General features: G+C 46.6%; 1 protein-coding gene across 1 annotated transcript; it reads left to right on the top strand.

Annotated features, from left to right (window-relative positions):
* Window positions 1-708: 708 nt before the first annotated feature.
* Window positions 709-20,947, top strand: LOC103103629 (zinc finger protein 420-like). Its single transcript, XM_056821292.1, has 4 exons — window positions 709-1,053; window positions 4,030-4,081; window positions 13,016-13,142; window positions 18,279-20,947. The coding sequence occupies exons 2-4, from the start codon at window positions 4,049-4,051 to the stop codon at window positions 20,048-20,050; spliced, it is 1,932 nt and encodes a 643-aa protein (XP_056677270.1). The 5' UTR covers window positions 709-1,053; window positions 4,030-4,048; the 3' UTR covers window positions 20,051-20,947.
* Window positions 20,948-21,378: the final 431 nt, after the last annotated feature.

The raw sequence follows: 21,378 nt of genomic DNA, 5'->3' as shown, positions 1-21,378 counted from the left end.
TCTCTCTCTCTCTCTCTCTCTCTCTCTCTAATTCCTTTCTTCCTCCTGTTAGTAATTAAACTCTATAAAAGGCTGAAGGCTGACTTGAGTTTTCATTTAGGAATTACATAGCTGAATTCCTTGGCGACCTTAAATTAATATATATCAGTCTTTTAAAGTGATTTCCTTGTCACAATTCCCCATTTTTGAAATCCTGTTCATTATACTTTTGCCTATTGTTTGACAGAATAGTAAATGCTTCCGGGTGACAATTTTGCAGGTTCACATGTCTATCCAGATTTTAGATCACACAAAATCTGTTTATGTTGCATCACATCTTTTCATAACTTAATATTAAATTCTTCAATACTTTGTACTCATTGTTTGCAATTCTCAAATTCAGTTTGACAAGCACTTTTGGTAAGTAATAATTCAATTCTGAATTAATTCTGCATTGCAAGTCCTAAGCAATTAATCTTTTCACTGTAAGTTTTGTACAGTCTCCAATTTTACTGAAATTCTATTTTTTAACTGGTGACCAAGAGGGGCGTGGCCAGAGACGCCTGAGCAGAGGGGGGCGTGGCTAGGAGGGCGGGCCAAGAGGGCGGGGCTTTGCCCTACTTTCTTCTGCCTGTGTTTCTTTCCTGGAATCCTCCTGCAGACCTCCAGTAGGTGTCACTACCCGACCGTCTCTGGAGCCTGGCCACGCCCACATTTCTCTGCCAGCGTGGGGGGAGGAAGAGAATATCTCTGCTGCACCCGCACTATCGGGAAGCCTGTGGCCCCGGGACCCTTTTCGTTCATACCGAAACCCCGGAGGCCGGAGCGCCCTAAATTGAGCGGGGGAGCACCTGCAGCACTGGCTCTCTGAGCCCCGCGGGGGGGCTGGGGAGGTAGGCTCCGCCTCTAGGAGCAGGGCGGGGCAAACCAGACCAGGAACAGGCAGCGCAGAGGCCTCTGGGAAGCAGGAAGTGAGGTTCGCTCCGCGTCTTCTCTCCTCTTCTTCCAAATATTTTCCCGCCTTGGCCCCACAGCCGGCTGTGGAACTCCCTCCGCACCGCGTCTGAAGCCTCGGTAATTATGAAGTGGTGGCGGGGGACAGCGGGAAAGGGGGGCCGAGTGGGGAGGGGCCAGATGTGGAGCGGCCTGGCTCCTGGAGGGCATGGGGGAGGGGAAGGACGGGAGGCAAAGAGTATCTTTTCCCTCCCCACACGTTAGAGCCAGTAGCCACTAGCGATATGGAGCCAGGAGACACTAGCCCCCGGCTGGGACTGAGTTCGAATTCTACCTCTGACGAGCCCCTCGGGGGCAGACACCTCCCGTCTGTGCCTCCTTGAACCCAATTCCTGGATCCCCTCTAAGCCCTGAGCCCCTCCCCTCCCCCCATGTCCTGGGACTCTGCAGCTGGGCGGAGCTGGCTGGGGCCGGAGCAGAGCTGGACTGGGCCGCGCCTGGGTGCAAATTTCCTGCAGGGTACTTACTGTGTATCCTCGGGCTGCTCTGGTGTCTGACAGGGGTCGGCTTTGGCCTCCGGCTTCCTCTTCGGGATCTTCTTTCCTGCTAAAACGTCCTGTCTGGAGGGGGTTTCGGGGAAGGGGCAGTACCGGATGCAGTTTTACCGCTCTCAGTAAGGACCCAGGAGTCCTGCCTCCCAGCCTCTGGGCCCCAGACCCTGAAACTGCTTCCCCCTCCTCCCCTTCCCCCACTCCTTGGACAGCCCCAGCTTCAGTCACCCCAAGCAGGCTCCATTCTGGCTAAAAAGGTAATAATGAACAGAGAGGTCAGAGAGTGAAGAATTCAGGAGGACTTCCTGGAGGAGAGGAGATTGTCATTTGGACTGTAGAGAAGCCTGGTGGGCCAGTGGTGGAAGCTAGGGAGGGAGAGTCTGTCAGCTGCCCTTGGGGGACAGTCAGAAAAGAGGCTCCTGTGGTGCTGTTCATGGACCCCCCAGGAGGCTGGTGTGGCCCAGGGCAGAGGAGGTGGCAGGGAGGAGGGGGATGGGGCCATTAGGGCTGGGAGTGCCAAAGAGCCTTATGGGGGAATTTCCTCTGGGCCCCAGGAAGGCCCTGAAGTCAGGGATGCAGGGCTGAGGGAGGAGGAGGGCCTTCTCCACTGGGAGGACTGCCCTCTGGCAAAAGGAGCCCCCCACCCTGGGGAGGGCCTGGGTTCCAGTCTGGCCTCAGACTCTTCCTGTGCTCTTGAGGCTCCCCCTTTTGTCTTTAAACCCTGAACGTGGCTTGGCCCCCTGGAAGGGCTTCCTGGCTGGAGGATCTCCCTCTGGAGGTTGGCTGGTCTCCCCCTAGAGTACTAGGAGGGACCCCCATGGTCATTCCCCAGCCCAAGGGGGCCTCCAACAGGCACTTGAGGACTTCTGGGATGGGAAAGCTCCTGGGGGTCCTCCTACAGCCCCTCCCCCTCCCTAGAGAGCAGGGCTTGGGCTTTGGGTCAGTTTCTTATCAGATTCAACTGACCTGGCTGCTTGGCTGGGTTCTTGATTCTCCCCCTTCTTTCCCCACCCTCACTGCCCCCCCCCTTCACCTGCCCGGTTCTCCTAAGATGGTTCACCCCCCCCCCAACTCCCAGATGGCACCTCTTTGAAGGCCTCACATTCCCTCAGTCCCCCCCACCCACCCACCCATTCCACCATGGGGCCCTGCTCTCCCCCAGGAGCTCTCTGCTGCCCCCACCTCCCTCAGGCTGTATCTAGACTGTCTGGGGTGAGGGCAGGGGGAAGGTCCCTAGGATGGTGGGGGAGGGAAAGAGGTGCTGATGCAGGGGGAGGGGGGCTCTCCTGCCCAGCCTGGAGGGGGTGGCCCAAGGGGAATCCCATCCCTAGGGTGGAGTCTAGAGGGCGAGAGGGGCCATTCCAGGAGCCCAGGCTGTCCTGACCCCATCTCCTGCTTTGAGATTGCTCTGTGCTACCCTCTGGCAGGATCCCTGAGCTCTGCCTTCCTGCCCCCAGGCCTTCCCAGGAGCCAAAGCCCTTTCCTGGCCCCCTTCTTTGGCCCCCTGGTCCTTGAGCTGGTCCCCATCAGGGCCCAGGCCTTGGCCTCCCTGGCTCCAGTTCCCTTTAGGGATTCCCAGCCTCAGCTGTGCCAGAGGGTCCCAGGCTCCCCTCCCCAGCTCCTAGTGACACCCCAGCCCCCCTTCACCCTGTTTTCCCAGGCTCAGCCACCCCCAGGAACACTTGAGTCTCCCCAGGGTCCCTGCCCTCCTTGCCAGGAGCTCTGTTGGACCCTGTGCCTTCCCAGCCCCTCCCTTGGCTCCCCTTCCCCAGGCTTCCCTGCCCCCCTTCTGGCAGAGCCCTCAGGCCTCTTTTCTGCTAGGGGGATTTGGGCTCTGCCTGGGCCCCTCCTGTGTGGGATCCCAAAGCCCTGCTGCCTCTTGGGGGTCTGGGAGGATGGGAGAAGGGAAGGGGCAGAAGAGGAGGAACAGCAGGAGGGGCTCATCTGCCCCTTCCAGACCCTCTTCTCTTCCCAGGCTGCCCCTGCTCCCTCTGCTGGTAACAGGCTCTCCCGTGAGAGCAGGCCTGACCCTGGGTGGGTGACTCTTACAGCTCCTCACCCTGGGGAGATCCCTGTGGGGCAGCCTTGGGCCTGGGAAGAGAAGGGAAAACCTCTCCCCTCTGGGTCCCCTCTCCCTCCCCAGCTCAGGGTACAGAGGCCTAGGGCTGGCCCCAGGAGGGATGGGGCTGAGCAAGATCCTGAGCTAGAGGGAGATCAGAGCAGCTTTCTTCTGAGGTCCAACCAAGAGCAATTGGCCCAGAGAGGGAGCCCAAAGGAAGATGGGCTTTTCTACACTGGGGATAAAAGGAGAGGGAGTGCCCTGGGAGGAGGGGCTGCAGGCCAGCTCCTGCTGCTCAGAGGGGCAGAGAAGTCAGACATTTCTTGGGCCAAGGGAGCCCTGTTGGCAAGAACTTTGGCTGGAGCTCCATCCCGGGGGTCAGAAAGTGGGGGCAGGGGCAGGAGCCTGAGTGGGGAGACATAGCCAGGAAAAGATGGAGGAGCTTCACCAGAGGGACTCACTGGGGCCACTTTGCTGCCTCTACAGGGAGCCTGGAGTGCCAGGGATGACCTTTGAGAGGGACAGACTCCCAGCCCAGGTAAGTGCATTCCAGCCCCAGAAGGGAGCCCCATCAGCCTGGGAGGCCCTTCCCTGGCTCTGACACAAGATTGGCTGGAAGGCTGCTCCCTCCTTCCTGCTGGGCCATTTCTGTCCCCACATCCCAGGCAGGAGGAACAGTCCTTCCCAGCTCTCTTCTCAGCTTTGGGAGTGATTCCTCAGGCCTTGGGAAGCTCAGACCTCAAGAGCTCACCCTAGGCTCTGCCTCCCAAGTTAGATTTCTCCCTGGGCACAAGCAAGCGCCAAGGACGACCATCAACTCCTCCTTCCCTGTCTAGGGATCCTGTCTTTGCTCTCTGCCTGGTGACACTCACACCCTCTTCTTCTGCTTCTTTTCACCTATTCCCTCTTGAGTCTGGTCTGGAGTTGAGCCTGAGGGTGTCCCCTGCTCTCTGCTGTCCTCAGGGAAGACATTGTCCCCTGGAGCTGCTCATTGGCTTCTGCCTCAGGTCCTTGAGTCTTCCCGGGTCTCTCTGGCTCCTTCCTCTTTCCCACTTCTTAGCCCAAGTCAGCCAGTGTGAAGGAGCATCCAGGTCTGTGCTGGGCACTGCTCAGCACAAAGGAAGGGAGAAGCTATCTGCTGCCCTCCCGGTCCCCCTGTTATAAGGAAGAGAGGGTTAGAGCAAGTTTGCATTGGCATGAGACTAACAGGGAGAAAATTCTAGAATGGGAAAGTAAGGGAGAGACAGTTAATTGAGGTTTAGGGGTCTTTCTCTGGTTTTGACCTGGAGAGACAGGCTGCTTTTCCTTAGTGGCTGATACTACCCTGAATTCCCTGTCCTGTCTTGCTGTCCGGCTGCCTTCCTGCTTTGCTATCATGTTGCTCTGCTTCTGTGGTGATCTGTTACCTACTGTAGTTCCTGGTGCATCTGATTGTGAGACCCGGCGTGGGTCCTTTTTGGATCTAGGACCTTCCCTGGGCCCTATCAGGTTTACACAGACCCTTTCCTTAAAACCAGCTAAGGGTGGTTTAGTTAAGATCAGGGATTGGGGATTTAGGCAGTTAGGGAGGATTAGAGTAGGAAATTAACTCTGAAGAAATCTCTGTGAAGAGATATTAAAATCTGGTGGGTTTTAGGTAGTTGTCCTTAGTTTAGATTTAATCAAATCCCTTTTCCACCTTCCCTAGAATATTAAATCCATCTTTTATAACCTGGACTGTGTTTGTTATTTCAGTACAGGCTTTGCCTGGACTGGGCCTGCCAGTCAACAGACAGCCTTCCCAAAGTTTATTCTTCTGATATTGGCCCTACATTTTAACATCTAACCCCATCCCTAATCTACCTGATATTACAATTTGGCCATTGTGCCAGAAAAAGAAAATGATCACATAGGAGATGTGTGAAAGCTGGGACACTCATGCACTATCAGTGGAGTTGTCATCCATTGGTTGACCATTTTGGAGACCATTTGGAACTCTGCCCAAAAGGCTTTCAGACTTGCATAACCTTTGATCTAGGCATGTATCCCAGAGAGATCCCCAATAGGGGGAAAGAACCTTTTTATACAAAGATATTTATATAGCAGATTTTTTGGTGGTAGCAGAGAATTGGAAATGGAGGGACATTCATTAATTAGAGAATGGCCGAACAAGTTTTGGTGTGTGATTATAGTGTAACCCCTGTTGGACTATGAGGAGTAACAGGCAGCATCATTTCAGAGAAACCTGGGATGACTTCCATGAACTGATGCAAAGTATGATCAGAAGGAGAACATTTTATAGGATAACAGCAACACTGTGGGGTCAGAAGCTCTGAATGACTTAGCAGTTCAGTATTGTAAGACAATCCCAAAGGACTCATGATGAGAAAAACCAGAAAGAACTGATGGACTCTTAATTCAGAACAAAACGTTTCCCCTTTTTCCTTACTTTTATTTTCTTTGGTTTGAGATTTCTTCCACAAAATGTCTAATAAGGAAAAATATTTTATGTGATTGCTCAGGTAAGCTCTAGATGAGATTGCTTGCTCTTTCAGGGAGGAGGAATCGAGGGAGGGAGGGAGAGAATTTGAAACTCAATTTTAAATAAATGAATGTTAGAAATTGTTTTTACCTGTAATTGGGGAGAAAATAAAATATTATTCTACATACAACTTCCCTGTAGCTATGAGGTGTGTATGATCTGTTTCTCTCCTACCTTCTTATATTTTGATCTTTAATATTAAAGTCACATTTCTTTAAACCATACTCTAGAACATACTCTAGAAGAGTATGGTGTAGGCTTATGCTCTGAGCCTCATTTCCTTCCAGGCTGCATTCCAATTTTCTTAGCAATTTTTTCCAAATAAGAAGTTTTCTCCCAAATTGCTTGTTTGTCCCTTGACAGGAGGTATTTTCTTTAATCTGTTCCATTGCTTTATCTCCTTATTATCTTAACAGTACCCTGGTTTAGAATGACTGCTGACTTGTGATCTGGTCTGAGCTCTGGTAGTGCTGTTCCCCAGTTATCCTGGCTTCTTTTTATCATTTTCCTTGATATGGTTGATCTTTTGTTTTTTTTTCTAAAATGAATTTTGTTATGATTTTATCCAGCCCTGTCAGATACCCTCTTCGTCATGGCATGAGGGACAAAATTACATTTTTTTTTTCTCCTGGATTTAATTTTTGGATTTCATACTCTCTAAGAATTCTGTACAATCTGAAGCCACTTCTGTGAGGTTTCACTAGAGAAATTTGTGTGGACTAAAGTGTGGAGCTTCCCCTTTCTGAGGAAAGATGCCAAGGTTGACATGGCTGATGTTTCCAGAAAATCTCTGTTCTCCATATTCTGTGAAAGAGAATTCTTTACTCTGTTGTCTATCCTCAGTTAACTCGAACTTAAGTACCCCTACTTAGTACCTCACTAGATTGAAGACTTTTAAATGGAATCAACAAAAAATTGAACACTATATTGTACTAGGTGAGAAGCTAACAAGGTACTTAGAGAATTCACTCCCTTAGAAATTCAGTTAGGAAACTGAACCTTTTAGATTTAGTCAACCAGCTGGGAGTTTGTGAATTTTTTTTTTTTTATGAGAACTTAACCTTCAGAAGATGAGAAGTTGATCCCACAGACACTGCCCCCTAGACAATTTGAAAATTGTGATTGGCTCCTGTGAAGAGGGGAAGGGACAAGAAGTCACCATAAAAGCAAGCCTGGAACTCCTTCCATGGAACATTGTCTTTGAGAAAATAGTCTGAAGAGGTTGTCTTCTGGAGATAGCCTTAGATAGTCTTCAAGAAAGCTTCACTGGAGACTTTGACTTGGATCATGGGCTCAGATATTGGCTTCTACTTGGACTTTGACTCTTGGACTACTTCATTGGGTGAATGAAGGCTGACCCCTTTCCTAGTGTCTGGAGAGACTAGCTTCCATCTTGGCGGAGGCCCGAGTTGTTACTACCAACCTTCCTGGTTGAGAGCTAATTAATCTTTGCCTGGATTAAGCAGACCCAGAGCAAAATATTTAGATTGATAGGATAGATAACTTCTCTATCCCCATTCACATATCTTTTTATTGTTTCCTCTATTTGTAAATAAATTTCTGACTCAAGATATAATAAATACTGGTGACCACATAATTTCAATATAATCATTGTCCAGCTGTTAATTTTAACCTTTACATTTCCCATAAAGCATGGTCTCAGCATTTCCTTTAGGATGTGTGAAGAAACTGGACAAGCCGACCTAGTGCCATCTACTGAGCTGATTCCCTCTTGGGAAGGAAGGGAGGACTTTGGGGCAGCAAGAGGTGAATTGTGGAAACATTCTCCATCTGGTGACTAAGTTCTGGAGCTGGCTTGGTTCCCTTCTGTTCAGTTGGGTGCCTCATCCAAATCCTGTCTGATGTGGAAAGTTTATTCAATGGGGAGAATTGAGAGAAAGCTGCATTATGTTATTCCTCCCCCTGCCAGACTGGGAAACTGGACTGCCTGTACCTGCTGTTTAGAGACCCTCAGCAAAGGCTTGAGCTTAGGTTGATCAGGAAAAGTCAGATTCTGAGACTGATGGAAGGAGTTTTCTCCTAATTGTATCTCAGTGGGTCTTATCTGCAAACCGTATCCCTATTGATCAATCAGTTATTGCTTCTTTGTTCTTTTGATTGTTTACAGATATTGGGAAGTAGTGGGACCCCTTTTCAGAGAAATTCCTTTGTCCCTCTTCCCCATCCCAACTTGGCAAGTCCCTAATCTTTTCTTCAGTTAGAAAGCAGATGACCCAACATTGAATTGTTTCCTTTGCATTCATTGTTCCTATTTAATTCATCTCTTTTAAGGTAAATGTCTCTTTTCCCCATGATTTCAATGTCCAGCCCTAAGGCCAGGAAAGGGCCTGGTCCTTATTGGTTAGACAGTAGGCATACATTGCTTTAATAAATTGATATGATCAGAAGAGTAGAACTTTGATTCCTCAGGCATTTCATCTTTCACTTGTCACATTTAACCTCTTTATTTTCTTCTACATTTGCCTGGAAATCTGGTCCCTGGGTCAAAGCTATCCCAGTCCTCCAAGTGCCACACTGGACACCTCTACCCCCCACTACAAGTTGTAGCCTCCCCACCTCAGGACAAGTAGACTGCAGGCACTAAGTCTCTCTGGCCTCAGTGTGAGTCCTCATCTCCCTTTATCCATGAGAACGTTCATCAGTGGAACCCCCTTCCACATCAAGGTAGGGCCTCCATCTTTCTCCTTTCTCCTTCTCAGGCTTTGCCTTCTCCTCTGTACCTTCTCCCCTGTGTGCTCTTCTCTTTCTGAAACGATAGAGACTCTCCTCAGTCCTCCTTTTCTCAGTTCTTTCTGCAGCCTCTGATGCTTTTGGCCCACTCTGTCCTCAATATTCTCTTCTCTAGGGTTTTAGGACATGGCTCTCTTCTGTTTTAGTTCCTATGTCTCTGACCTGTGATTCTCTGTCTTCTCTTCTGGCTCCTCCTCTAGATCTTGTAACAGTAGGGTTAGGGTGAGGGAGTTCCTCCAGCTCTGTCTTTGGCCCTCTACTCTTTTCCTTTGGTGATCTCATAAGCTACCAGGGATGCAAGCACCATCTCTCTTCTGATGAGTCTCAGATCTCCATTTTCTGCCCCAATTTCTGTGCTGACCTCCAGTCTTTCATCTCAAATTTCCTTATAGGGATTTCACACTAGGTGATCAATAGACATCTTGAGCTCAGTGTGTCCAAAACACATTGTTCTCTCTCACCTAGACAGAACCCCCCACCTTCCCCATAGCTGTATCCTCATCCCTCAGGCTCAAAACCAAGGAGTTCCCCTTGACTCCTCACTTCTCTCTTACCCACATATTCAATATGGCACCAGGACCTATCAGTTTCACCATTGCAGCATCTCTCCAATACAGCCCCTTCTGTCCTGTGTGACTGCCATCATCCTGGTGGAGGCCCACATCACCTCCCTCCTGGACTATTAAGACAACCTGCTGCAGCATCTGTCTCCCACAAGGCTCTTCCCATTCCAAGGCCTCCTCCATTCTCCCACCAGTGATTTTCCTACAGTGCAGTTCTGATCCTGTCACTCCTTTACTCCATAAACCCCAATGGCTCTCTATTCCCTTCAGGATCAAATACAAACCATTCTGTTTGGTGTTGAAAGCCCTCTTTCCTGTCTTACTCAGTCTGTATTCCTACATCTAGGGAACCTGGCCTCCTGGATTCCTTCAGCTGCATACTTTTAAAACATTTCTTTACTATCTGTCTTAGAATTGGTGGTAAGCATCTGTTGTGATGCAGAAGGATGGCTAAGAGGTGTTAAGATTAAATTTTAGGGGAAACTGAGGCAAGGTAGAAATTAGTTTCTCTCTGCAAGGAGTATTATATTTTTAGAGGTTTATTGAAGATTAAAATATAAAGAAAACACAAGTAAGAAAAGCACGTGTCTAGGCCCAGAGAGCCTATTCACGACCACTCACATCTTGCCTGCTAGGTGGAGAACCGTGTGTGCTCTGAAGCGGAAATAGGGAAGAGGCCCAAGCCTTTTTACAACCAGGTTAAATACCCCATCTCGCTCTCGGCCCAGGTGAGGTTACAAGGCATTCTGGGGAAGTGGAACAAGGACTTCTGGGGATTGAAGTCCTGGATTCAAGTCTCCATTTTTACAAAGGTAGGCCACGGGGGGTAAGTGGCTTACCCAGGGTCACATAGGTAGGAAGTGTCAGAGGTCATATTTGAACCCAGGATCTTCTGTCTCTAGTTCTAGTTCTCTATTCACAGAGCCATCTAACTGCCCCCAAATGGAAATGGTTTTTTGTGTGTGTGTGTGTGTGTGTTTTTTTTAACCCTTACCTTCCATCTTAGGATCAGTTCTAAGATAGATGAGTGATGAGGACTAGGCAATCAGAGTTAAGTGGCTTACCCAGGATCACACAGCTAGGAAATGATGGAGGTCACATTTCAATCCAGGTCTACCTGATGCCAGATCTGGCACTCGATTTGGTTGTGTCTAGTTCCAGGCATTTTCAATGTCTTTACCTCATGTCTGGAATATTTTCCCTCCACATTTCAGATCACTGACCCCTTTAAACTTCCTGTAAATCCCAACTAAAGACTAAAACTTTCTACAGGAAACCTTTCCTCTTCCCTCTTAGTCAGAGTGCCTTCATTCTTTCCATTCTTCCCTATTTCTCCTAGACAGAGCTTGCTTTGTGTCCATGTGTATGTATTGTCTCCCTCCCCCACTGGACTGTGAGCTCCTGGAGGGCAAGGACTGTATTTCACCTCTTAGGGAATCCCCAGAAATGAAGAACAAGTGCTGAATATAGAGGGAATGGAAATGAAAGTTTCTGGTCCTTGATGCCTTACATGTATCCTTGTCTTCTCTGTATTTACCTCTTCTCCTCTGTGGTCCTGCAGTCCAACACAAGAAACATCCTCCTGGAGCAGATGGGATGCCAGAAGATTCTTTCCATGATCCCCTCTGTCTTCTCCTTCACCTTTTACCCTCTCTGGGTTTCCTCCTTCCCTTTCTCCTTGCCTGTATTTTTTAAAAGAAGCCTCTTTCTGCTCTCTTTTCTGCTGCTGCTACTGTTGTCTTTAGTTATTCACTTCTCCTGCATTTCTGTTGCTCAGGGTGCTCACAGAGCAAATGATCTCTTCCCTTCGGGGATCTTTTCCTAAAAATACTATAGACTCCTCTTCATTAGTGAACATGTACTGTTCTGCCTAACATTGTGAAGCTCACATTTGCAGGTGTTGGCAGTGAAATGTAACCAAAGGGTAAACTGAGGCTCTAAGGAAGACAAGCAGGGGTATGCTTCCTATCAATAAAAGGGGTCAGGGGCTTGTCTCTGCTAATGCTCCAAACCCTAAGCAGAAAAATAGATCTCTTTTATAGGTTTGGGGGAGGACAGAACAAAGAAACAATAGGATAGAGGGTCTACCAGTGGTTACAGAGCTGGGATAATCAGGAACACTGTGACTGAATGGAATAATGAATAATAAGGGGCCAGCAATACCCCAGCCCTCCTTCTGTCCTCAGACTAAGAAGAGATTCTTGTTTGAGCCCAGTGCAAGGTCAGAGCTGTTAAAGGGAAATTAGCAGGAGCGAGAGCAATGCTACAAAGCAGGAGCAGGAAATCGTACAAGGCAGAAACAGAAGGTTCCAGAACTCCTGAAAAAGTGATAGGCAGTTTCTTCTTTTGAGAGAGACAGTTAAGCAGCCAGGAGGAGTCTCTGTCTAGTTTTTCTGGGGTGGACCTAGATATTCTCTCTCCTGTGGCTTTCCTTGTGATTCAGTCTATCCCTGTGTGTTCCCATTGCTGCTGAGAATGGTTTCCAACAGAGCTGCTCAAGATTCCAGAGGATAATTGTCAGTGAGACCTTCCTTTGAACCCTGTTCCTGCTACCTTCATTTCCTTCCCAATTTATATATTAACTAAGGGTGTTTAATTTCACTCTTAATAGATTTATAGGTAGAGAAGTGTTAGTGTAAGGTAACTTGATTTTGGATTTAGATAGACGAGCACAATTCCCTTCCTTCCCTTATCTTAAAATAAACTTTTATTTTAGTTATATGTATGTGTATATATACATATATCTTCCAAGGTCAGAGAATGCCTTGGAATGAGGTTAGAACAGAGATAAAGTGCCCAAGAGCTAAATTCTGTACTTCACCTATTACAGGCTGGACCAGGACTCAGACAGTTACCAGACAAAAACAGTTACTGGTAAATAGGATCAATAACTAAATGATTCGAGATCAGCTCAGACTTCTCCAAGGTCACCTGGGCTGTATCCTGAGTCCCTGTGCTCTCTGGAACACATTCTGTCTTTTCTCGTGCCTTCCACGGTGTTATAAGTAAAAAATGGATCTGGGGGCTCATTACCATGTTGATGAGCATTTATTAGTAAAGAGAGAGGTCTTACTTAGCCTTTCTAAATCTCCTTGATACAACTTCCTCAGACTGGGCTTGCCAGACAGCAAGAGATCAGGAAAGCTTCAAGAGAAACCCCCAGCCCAGAGAGCCAGTTAGTTCCAGAGGGTAGAACAAAAGCCTCCTCTCCTTCCTTCTCCTGTCTTTTACCTTCCCCAGCTTCCCCCTCCATGGCTCAGACCCTGGTACGTTGGTGACTCACCCTGATGCTGGCCACCCTGGGACATAGCAACAGGGCCACAGACATGTGACTGACTTCTACATCCCACCCTGGGAGCCCCTGGGATCCAAGCTGCACTGGAAGTCCCCTAGAGATTTCCCTTTACACACTAGAAACTCCTTGGCTTCCTTCAGAGCATCCTAGAGCTGCTTTTCTCAAGCCTCCATTGGGCTCTTAAAGACTCAGCTTCTAGTACTGGCTCTGACACTGACAAAGGGCGGGACTTTGGGCCCCTCCCTTCTCTGTGGGTCAGTTTCCTCTTGTAACTGACCGGAGGTGGGTTCTTCATTGTGATGTGGCTTTCAGCCCTCTATACTCTACCTTGGGCTGCTCTAGGAGGCAGTGACATTCAAGGATGTGGCTGTGGACTTCACATGGGAGGAGTGGCGCCTCTTGTCCCCTCCCCAGAAGTTGCTGTACAAGGAGGTGATGCTGGAGAATGCCCGGAACCTGCTCTCTGTGGGTAAGGAACCCTTTCCCTGCTGCCCAAGTCAGCCATCTATTAAGGGTAAAATTTAGGGTTGAGACTGAATATATTTTTTATTGGGCACCAGGGATTTAAATTCTAAATCCCAATGAGTTACTCAAGTCAGAATGGAATTTATGGTAGTTTATTTACAATAGAAGAAAGAAATTAAGAATGAGGATGAGAGAGAGAAAGGGAAGATCTGCTCCGGCCTGGTCTGCACCAGGGGGAATTCAGAGGCCTCAGCCAAGGGGCCTTCCCAGAAGATTAAATCTAGCTCTGCTTCCAGCTATGAGGCCTCTTCCAAGATCAGGGGCCCCCTTGGAGGCTAGTGCCTCCAGAAAGAGCCAAGGAAAAGGGGAGTCAGCCTTAACACTCACCATGTGGTCGCCTCAGAGAAGCAGTCTGAGGTCCCATGCTGGAGCTCCTCCAAGTCAACTATCACCACCAAGAGAGTCCCTCTCACAAGAAGTGATGCAAAATATAAAGGCAGTTCTTTACATCACTTCCTGTGTCTCACATGTACCAATGGTGGCTTAAACTTGGCTTTGGACAGCCCAGGGGGTCAGTCAGTTGTTTTTGATTTGTTACTTGCTAGCACACATGGGTCATAAACCTTCTTCCCCCACACTTAATCCTTAAGTGGGGGTGTATACATTCCTGGTTGCTAAAATTCTAAAGACTAAGCAGGGTGAAGTAAATCTAAAATTCACACATCCAAGGGAATATCGCCCTCAGCAGCAAGCAGGGTTGGGAGCAGTTTTCAGACATGAGGAAGGGAGGAGGGCTGGTATGCCAAGTCCCAGATCCAGGGCCCTCCTGCTGCCTTGTTCTCCTATAAAAGGCCTTTGCACTGTGTATTGGGACCTTGGGGTCTCCCTTTGGTACTCCTGAAGTCCAAGATCAGTTGTGTGTTTGAGAATCTTAGACATGCAAGTAATCTCAGAGCTGATTCCATCTTGCCTCTCCCTGGCCCAGAATTGGGTCTCCCAAACCCATCTGGGAAAACTGTTCAGGAGGCTTTTCCTCCCACCTTCTTCCCCTCTAGGGTGTATCTACTATTGGGGATCTTTTTCTCTTTAACCAGTATGGCTCACAACACCTTGGTGTCCCCAGGAGATCAGATTTGTCCTTAGGCTTCCTTCCTATTGCCCTAAGCCTCAAGAAGAGCCAGTGAAGAAAGAAGTAAAGGGATGAAGCTTTTATAAAGACCTGCTCTTGGCCCAGTGCTCTGCTGAGGGTTTTCTCTAATATCATGTCACTTCTTCCTCACCTTCATCTTCCTAATTCAGTGGCACAGTTATCCCCATTTTACAGATGAAGAAATAGATTCAATTAAGTGGCTTGTTCTGAGGCACCCACCTAGGAGCTGTTTGTGGCAAAATGTAAACTGAGGACTTCCTGCTTCTAATTCTAGGCCCCTGCCCCCTCCCCTTTTAGCTGCCTCTCATTTCCAGATAATAGAAAACTGAGTCCAGCCTTCTCTGAAGAAAATGCCCTGGAACCTAACATTCTGGCTCCAGATTAGTTCCCCAACCTTCTCTCTCCACCCTAAATGCTGTGGAAACTCTCCTCCTGGAGGCCCCGTAAGCTTTCCTGCTTGCCCTCCTCTGTGATTGTCAGGATCAATGGACTGTCTGAGAGACAGCATTGCGCTCAATAAGGATTGTTAAGTTTCCCAGGAGGGGAGCCAAAGACTCCCTGAGAGAAGAGTCCATGAGGGTCAGAGATGTGTCAGGGAGGGAGGAACAGGGTCGGTGATGGGACAAAAGCTGATCCCTTGAGGTGCCTGTGTCTGGGGCTTCAGACTGATCCAGAACACTGACCTTCCACCCAGTATGGGAGTTTAGGAGTTTTGACCAGAATGGACCAGAAAAGGATGAGGGAGGGGGCTGTAGCTCATTTGAGGTCTCCCAGCAGGGTAACAAGCACATCCTGCCCTGGGCTTCTGCATTACTGACACTGAGGAGAGAAGACAACCTCTGTGGGAACCCCTCAGAGGGAGTCTCTGTGGAGTCATTGGACTCCCCAACCATTCCCTAAAGATAACTTAGTGATGAACTTCTCTCCATCCTCCTACCTGATTAATCCTCATGCCCAAGGCTTCCAGCTCCCCCAGAATACTTGGTTTCTTCTTTGGAGTAGAAGGAACCCCTGTGGATGCTGGAGCAAGAAGGCCTGTGTTGCTGCTCCTTAGGTGAGGGAGGACAAAAAGTGGTGTGAGAGAGCCAGAGGCTTCTGAGTGCTCTAGTGAAGCCAGGTCTAAATTTGGGGGCAGGAAGACCTGACTTGGAATTCTTTTTCAAAGGTTTTAGCAGCGGCTTCTAGGGCAGGTCACTGAACCCCTGAGCCTCAGTTTCTCCATCTGTAAGATAAGGCTGTTGAACTGCATTTCCTATCTACTCCCTTCATGGGATCAGTCTATGACCCTCTAAGAAGTCAATGTTTGGGACTGAAGGGCCTAAAAGTCTCCTGCAGGTTCCATAAGGCTTGAGCTTATCCCCTCTGAGCTCTTTAGTATCCAAAAACACATATAAATGTGCCAAGTCCTGAGCTAAGTTATGGAGGACATAGAGGGCTGCAGTGGACATCCCCTGCCCTCAGGGAGCTCCCTCTGATGAGCACATATCAAGCAGCATGCCAGCAGTTCTGTAGAAACCCTCTAGATCCCTACTCCAGGGCAGCCAGTCACAAGAGGGAAAGCACTGAAGGGAAAGAGCACTAGAGGGGGTCTAATGAGGGGAGGTGGCCTGGGACTTCAGGAGAGCCAGACTAAGGATTCTGGGTGAAAATGTAGCAGAGAAAACATGGGAAAGACATTGGCACATCTCACTGCAAATGGCCATCTCTAGCAGTTTAGCCCTGAACCTGAGGAAAGATGTTGGGACAGTATCTCATGAGGAGAAAGAAATCAAGTGAGAGTGTTTAGAGCATTGGGGAGAAAGAGAGTCATTAGCTCCTTAGTGTGGAAAAGGCTGAAGATGAAAGAACAATGGGGGCCCTGCAGGGAAGAATGGACTGATGAGGGATGGGATGGGCTTCCTTGCCCATGGAAAGATATTTTCTTTAGCTAGGAGAAAAATGACCCTTTCCTCTGATCCTGAGGCCAGAGAGGAAAAGGAGGCAGCTGAGCTGGGTGAGATATGGAGGATAAGAGAGCCCTGCAGAGAAATCCAGCTTTTGTTCAGTGGAATATGAGGACAAGTTCTCAGCTCAGAAGGTAAAGGGTAGGAGGAAACCATAAAGGAGACTTGGAGACCAGGGAAATATTTGGAATACTGCTGTGCTGAGTGGCAAAGGGAAACCATGAGGGAGACATCACAGAATTGCCTTGTCATGGTGAGGACCCAGCTGAGGTCAGGGAGCCTCAATATAGAGTGAAGCCAGGGAGCTGGTTTCCCGATTTTCCTTCTCTCCATTGACCTGCAGCCCATGAGGAGGAGTGAAGACTGCTGTCTTAACTGGGAGCAATATAAGGCTAAGCTTTCCCTAAATCATCAGCCCAGGCCCATTCCTGGTCTCTGGTGCTCAGTCTTTGTCCTGTTCTTGGACAATCAGATGACCATAGCACCTCACTTTAGGGAGATGAGAGCCTAAGCAGAAGCCTCTGGGATCTACAGGATTGGGTCTACTCTAGTTCTGAGTTACTGTTGATTACTAAGAAATAACACAAGGCTGAGATCAGAGCATGCTTTTGCATTCCAGGAGAGAGACCAGAATGCAAGGATTCTGGTAGAGGTTGGACCTGACATAATCCCTGGGCCGAGTTAGTAAACATGTATTAAATAATGAATATGTTTAGGAACTGAGCTAAGCCCTGAGCATACAGAGGAAGGGAAACACCAGTCAGGAGCTCACAATCTATAACCCATATATGGAGGTGGTTTAGAAAGATGCCACGGATCCTGAATCTTACTCAGATGATCCAGGGAGCAAGGAGTGTTGGGGAATGGAAATGCATTTAATTCAACAGGGAAATCTGGAAGTAGAGGAGTCAAAAGAATGACACTTTAAGGAGAAAAGCAATCAAAGGATGAAATAATCCAAATTCTAATGATAAAAATAAGCATCACCTTTTGCATATAGCCCCTAATATATGTCATATTCTTTATAAATATTATCTCATTAGGTCCTCTTAGGAGCTCTAGGACTCACTTGATATTATTATGTCCATGTTATAGTTGACCAAAAGAGCTCCTATGTCTTGCCCAGCTTTAAAAGTCTTAGCAAGTTTCTGAGGTACAATGAGAATGAACCACCACCTGTACTGGGATTTTTAAGAATACCATGAAAATGCCAATATCTATATAAGATAGGAAATAGGAAGAGAACTGTATGAGCTTTCTTGCCCATTTCCTTACAAAAGGATCATGGACTCAACTACAGTGAGACATATTTTTAAACATGGGAAATGCCATGTTTTTGTTTAAATTGTATTTAGTAGAAGCATTTTATTTTAGTGAAAAGAGGCATTTAAAGAAAAGTAATGGCTTCTTTCAAGGAGTAGGGAACATAACAAAATCTTATGCCTTGGATAAATGCAAAAAAGAGTGCTGAATTTCTTCATCTGATCTTAGATACTAGAACAAAAAATAAGGTTGAAAGCAATCACGAAGAATTACATAATGCTTACAGAGAAGCTAGATGATGAAATAATAGGAATATTTAGTCTACATGCACTCAGTGATGTCATACCTAGAAAGAGAGGATTGAATGTCTAGACAATGAAAATGAAAGCTAAAAGATTGAAAGTGAATTGTCTAGTACTGTGTACAGAGTATGCCTAGATTGGATCTCAGCTGCCAGGATTTTGGGTCAAGTCACTCATCCAGTCCTTCTGAGATCATGGTCTGAGTTAGGAATATAATAAAACTAGCCTATCCAAAATCCCAGATTTATTATGAAGAGCCAATGAGATCACATGGGAAGCTCCTTGTTATTTACATTGTTCTTTAGCTTTGAGGCTATTGCATTTTCAGTGGATGGATTGTGCCCATTAAGTTGGAAGACTTCTTTTTACTTGAGGAAATAGGATATAAAGCAGTTAATGTTCTGACAGTTGAGGAAAGGAGATAAAGTTATATATGTGTATATGTTGCTCTGTATGTATGTTTTACTGTTTGTTTCTTTTAGAAGTAGAGATAAGACCTGAATTGAAGGCGAATCCAACAGAGGTGAGCCTTCCTATGGAAGAAATGGACCTACAAAGATTCATGAGTTATGGTCCTGATAATTTTACTTTCAGAGAATTCTGTGTTGTGCCTCAAAATTCATCTCATATTGAACATCAAAGAATACACACTCAAGAAAAATCTAATGAAAGTAATCAGTGCAGGAAGACTTTTATGCTCAGGACCAATCTTGCTGGACATCAGAGAATCCATACTGGTGAGAGACCTTATGAATGCAAGGAATGTGGAAAGACATACAGACTGAGCTCCAGTCTTGCTGTACACCAGCGAATCCACACTGATGAGAAACCTTATAAATGCAATCAATGTGGAAAGACATTTAATTGGAGCTCCCATCTTGCTGTACATCAGAGAGTCCACACTGGGGAGAAACCTTATGAATGCAAGCAGTGTGGAAAGACATTCAAAGAAAGGTCCAAACTTGCTGTACATCAGAGAATCCACACAGGTGAGAAACCTTATGAATGCAAGCAATGTGGAAAGACATTCAGTCGGAGCTCCCATCTTGCTGTACATCAGAGAGTCCACACTGGGGAGAAACCTTATGAATGCAAGCAGTGTGGAAAGACATTCAAAGAAAGGTCCAAACTTGTTGTACATCAGAGAATCCATACTGGTGAGAGACCTTATGAATGCAAGGAATGTGGAAAGACATACAGACTGAGCTCCAGTTTTGCTGTACACCAGCGAATCCACACTGATGAGAAACCTTATAAATGCAATCAATGTGGAAAGACATTTAATTGGAGCTCCAATCTTGCTGTACATCAGAGAGTCCACACTGGGGAGAAACCTTATGAATGCAAGCAGTGTGGAAAGACATTCAAAGAAAGGTCCAAACTTGTTGTACATCAGAGAATCCATACTGGTGAGAGACTTTATGAATGCAAGCAGTGTGGAGAGACATTCAGTCGGAGTTCCCATCTTGCTGTACATCAGAGAGTCCACACTGGGGAGAAACCTTATGAATGCAAGCAGTGTGGAAAGACATTCATTCAGAGCTCCAATCTTGCTGTACATCAGAGAATCCACACAGGTGAGAAACCTTACGAATGCAAGCAATGTGGAAAGACATTCAGTCGGAGCTCCCATCTTGCTGTACATCAGAGAGTCCACACTGGGGAGAAACCTTATGAATGCAAGCAGTGTGGAAAGACATTCAAAGAAAGGTCCAAACTTGTTGTACATCAGAGAATCCATACTGGTGAGAGACCTTATGAATGCAAGCAGTGTGGAGAGACATTCAGTCGGAGCTATAGTCTTGCTGAGCATCAGAGAATACACACTGGGGAGAAACCTTATGAATGCAAGCAGTGTGGAAAGACATTCATTCAGAGCTCCAATCTTGCTGTACATCAGAGAATCCACACAGGTGAGAAACCTTATGAATGCAAGCAATGTGGAAAGACATTCAGTCGGAGCTCCCATCTTGCTGTACATCAGAGAGTCCACACTGGGGAGAAACCTTATGAATGCAAGCAGTGTGGAAAGACATTCAAAGAAAAGTCCAAACTTGCTGTACATCAGAGAGTCCATAATGGGGAGAAACCTTATGAATGTAAGCAGTGTGGAAAGGCATTCAGTCAGAGCTGCTCTCTTGCTATACATCACAGAATCCATACTGGTGAGAAACCTTATGAATGCAAACAGTGTGGAAAGGCATTCAGTCAGAACTCTCATCTTGCTGTACATCAGAGAATCCACACTGGGTAGGAACCTTAAGAATACAAGCTATGTGAGAAAATGTTCATATGAAGCTCCAGTCTTGCTATTGTGTGAAGGAAATTTACTCTCCCTCTTTCTGGGGTAGCATACTTGGTGTGAGCCTGAACTTGACTCAGTCAAGGATTGCATGATGGAAATCATTGAGTGAGGATAGAATGGAAGCAGAAAAAAAACAGCAGTGGAGTAAAGAGATCACAAGAAAAGAGCAGTGTGATGTCCCTTGCATTGCTCCATGGACTGACCCCCTGGGAAGCCCAGGCAAAATAGAAAGCCATGGTTGGCTCCTGAAATGAGATTTGTGAGTTAGTGGGCAGAAAAAAGGCTTTATAAACTGAAGAAAGAGCAGATATCCAAGCTCTTTCAGTCTTGTGGTTGACTGGAATTGCCTGTGAACATGGCTAGGGCACTCTAATGGTGGGCACAGAATAGAAAGCTAAATGGAGCAGTGAGGAAAGTATCTCTCTTCTATTTTTCCATGTTTTCCCCCTGCTACCTTAGATAAAAGTAATTTAGGACCAGTCTTATAATTTTCCCTCTTATGCTATACATCACAAAAACCACCGACATTCACAATGAGCTCTCGTAAGGTTAGGTCCAAATGGGCATGTGATATTTAGACCTAAAGTGTGCTCCCATAAGAAAATTAAGGGAGTTTAGAATAGTTTAGCTTTCAGATCAATTTATTGATAAGGGAAGAATTGGCATCTGCATATAAAGAGGAGTTAATTTAAGAAGGAAATGATATCTTTGCTCTATAGAAATCATTTGTAATTAGCATCATTTCTTATATAATGTTTCCCAAAAATTCCTATAAAGCAAAAATTAAAAGATAACAAATGATATCGTGGATTTCAAATACGAAATAAATAACCGACTTTCCAATGACTTATATTCAGTTGAATGCGTCATCAAAATAATTGCCTTATGTAGAAAATGACCCATCTATCAGCTTGACACTGGACTGATTGCATTTAGAGGCCACTGTAACATAACTGATACAATTATGCTTACTTATACAATATCTAAACCTATTACTTATATATAAAATCTTAAGCCTATTTTGCATTAAGGTCTGTGCTACATATGTGGTGAAAATTTGTCACACCAGTACAGAACTTCAAGCTAAATAGGTTTGTTGGAAGGAGGCCATCTCCCTGTAAAGCTAAACCCTGGTCACATCAAGAGCAGAGACCCCAAGCTTTAGGATATAGCTTTTTTTATGCCAAGAAATCTGATGACAGTGAGAAAATACAGTCACAATGAAAATACAATGGATGCAAAATCATTCACATGGGAATCTTTTTAATGACACAGGT

This window comes from Monodelphis domestica, chromosome 3 (genome assembly GCF_027887165.1).
Source record: "Monodelphis domestica isolate mMonDom1 chromosome 3, mMonDom1.pri, whole genome shotgun sequence".
NCBI classification, from domain to species: Eukaryota; Metazoa; Chordata; class Mammalia; order Didelphimorphia; family Didelphidae; genus Monodelphis; species Monodelphis domestica.
Note: the sequence above shows the minus strand (reverse complement) of the source record. Positions and strands in the feature narration are given on the sequence as shown.

What these genes read in the sequence shown, in the direction of transcription:
- LOC103103629 (XM_056821292.1), top strand. Translation starts at nt 4,049, where the DNA reads ATGACCTTTGAGAGGGACAGACTCCCAGCCCAG. An exon ending in GGGACAGACTCCCAGCCCAG is followed by an intron (nt 4,082 to 13,015) that starts GTAAGTGCATTC and finishes GGGCTGCTCTAG; the next exon opens with GAGGCAGTGACATTCAAGGA. An exon ending in CCGGAACCTGCTCTCTGTGG is followed by an intron (nt 13,143 to 18,278) that starts GTAAGGAACCCT and finishes TGTTTCTTTTAG; the next exon opens with AAGTAGAGATAAGACCTGAA.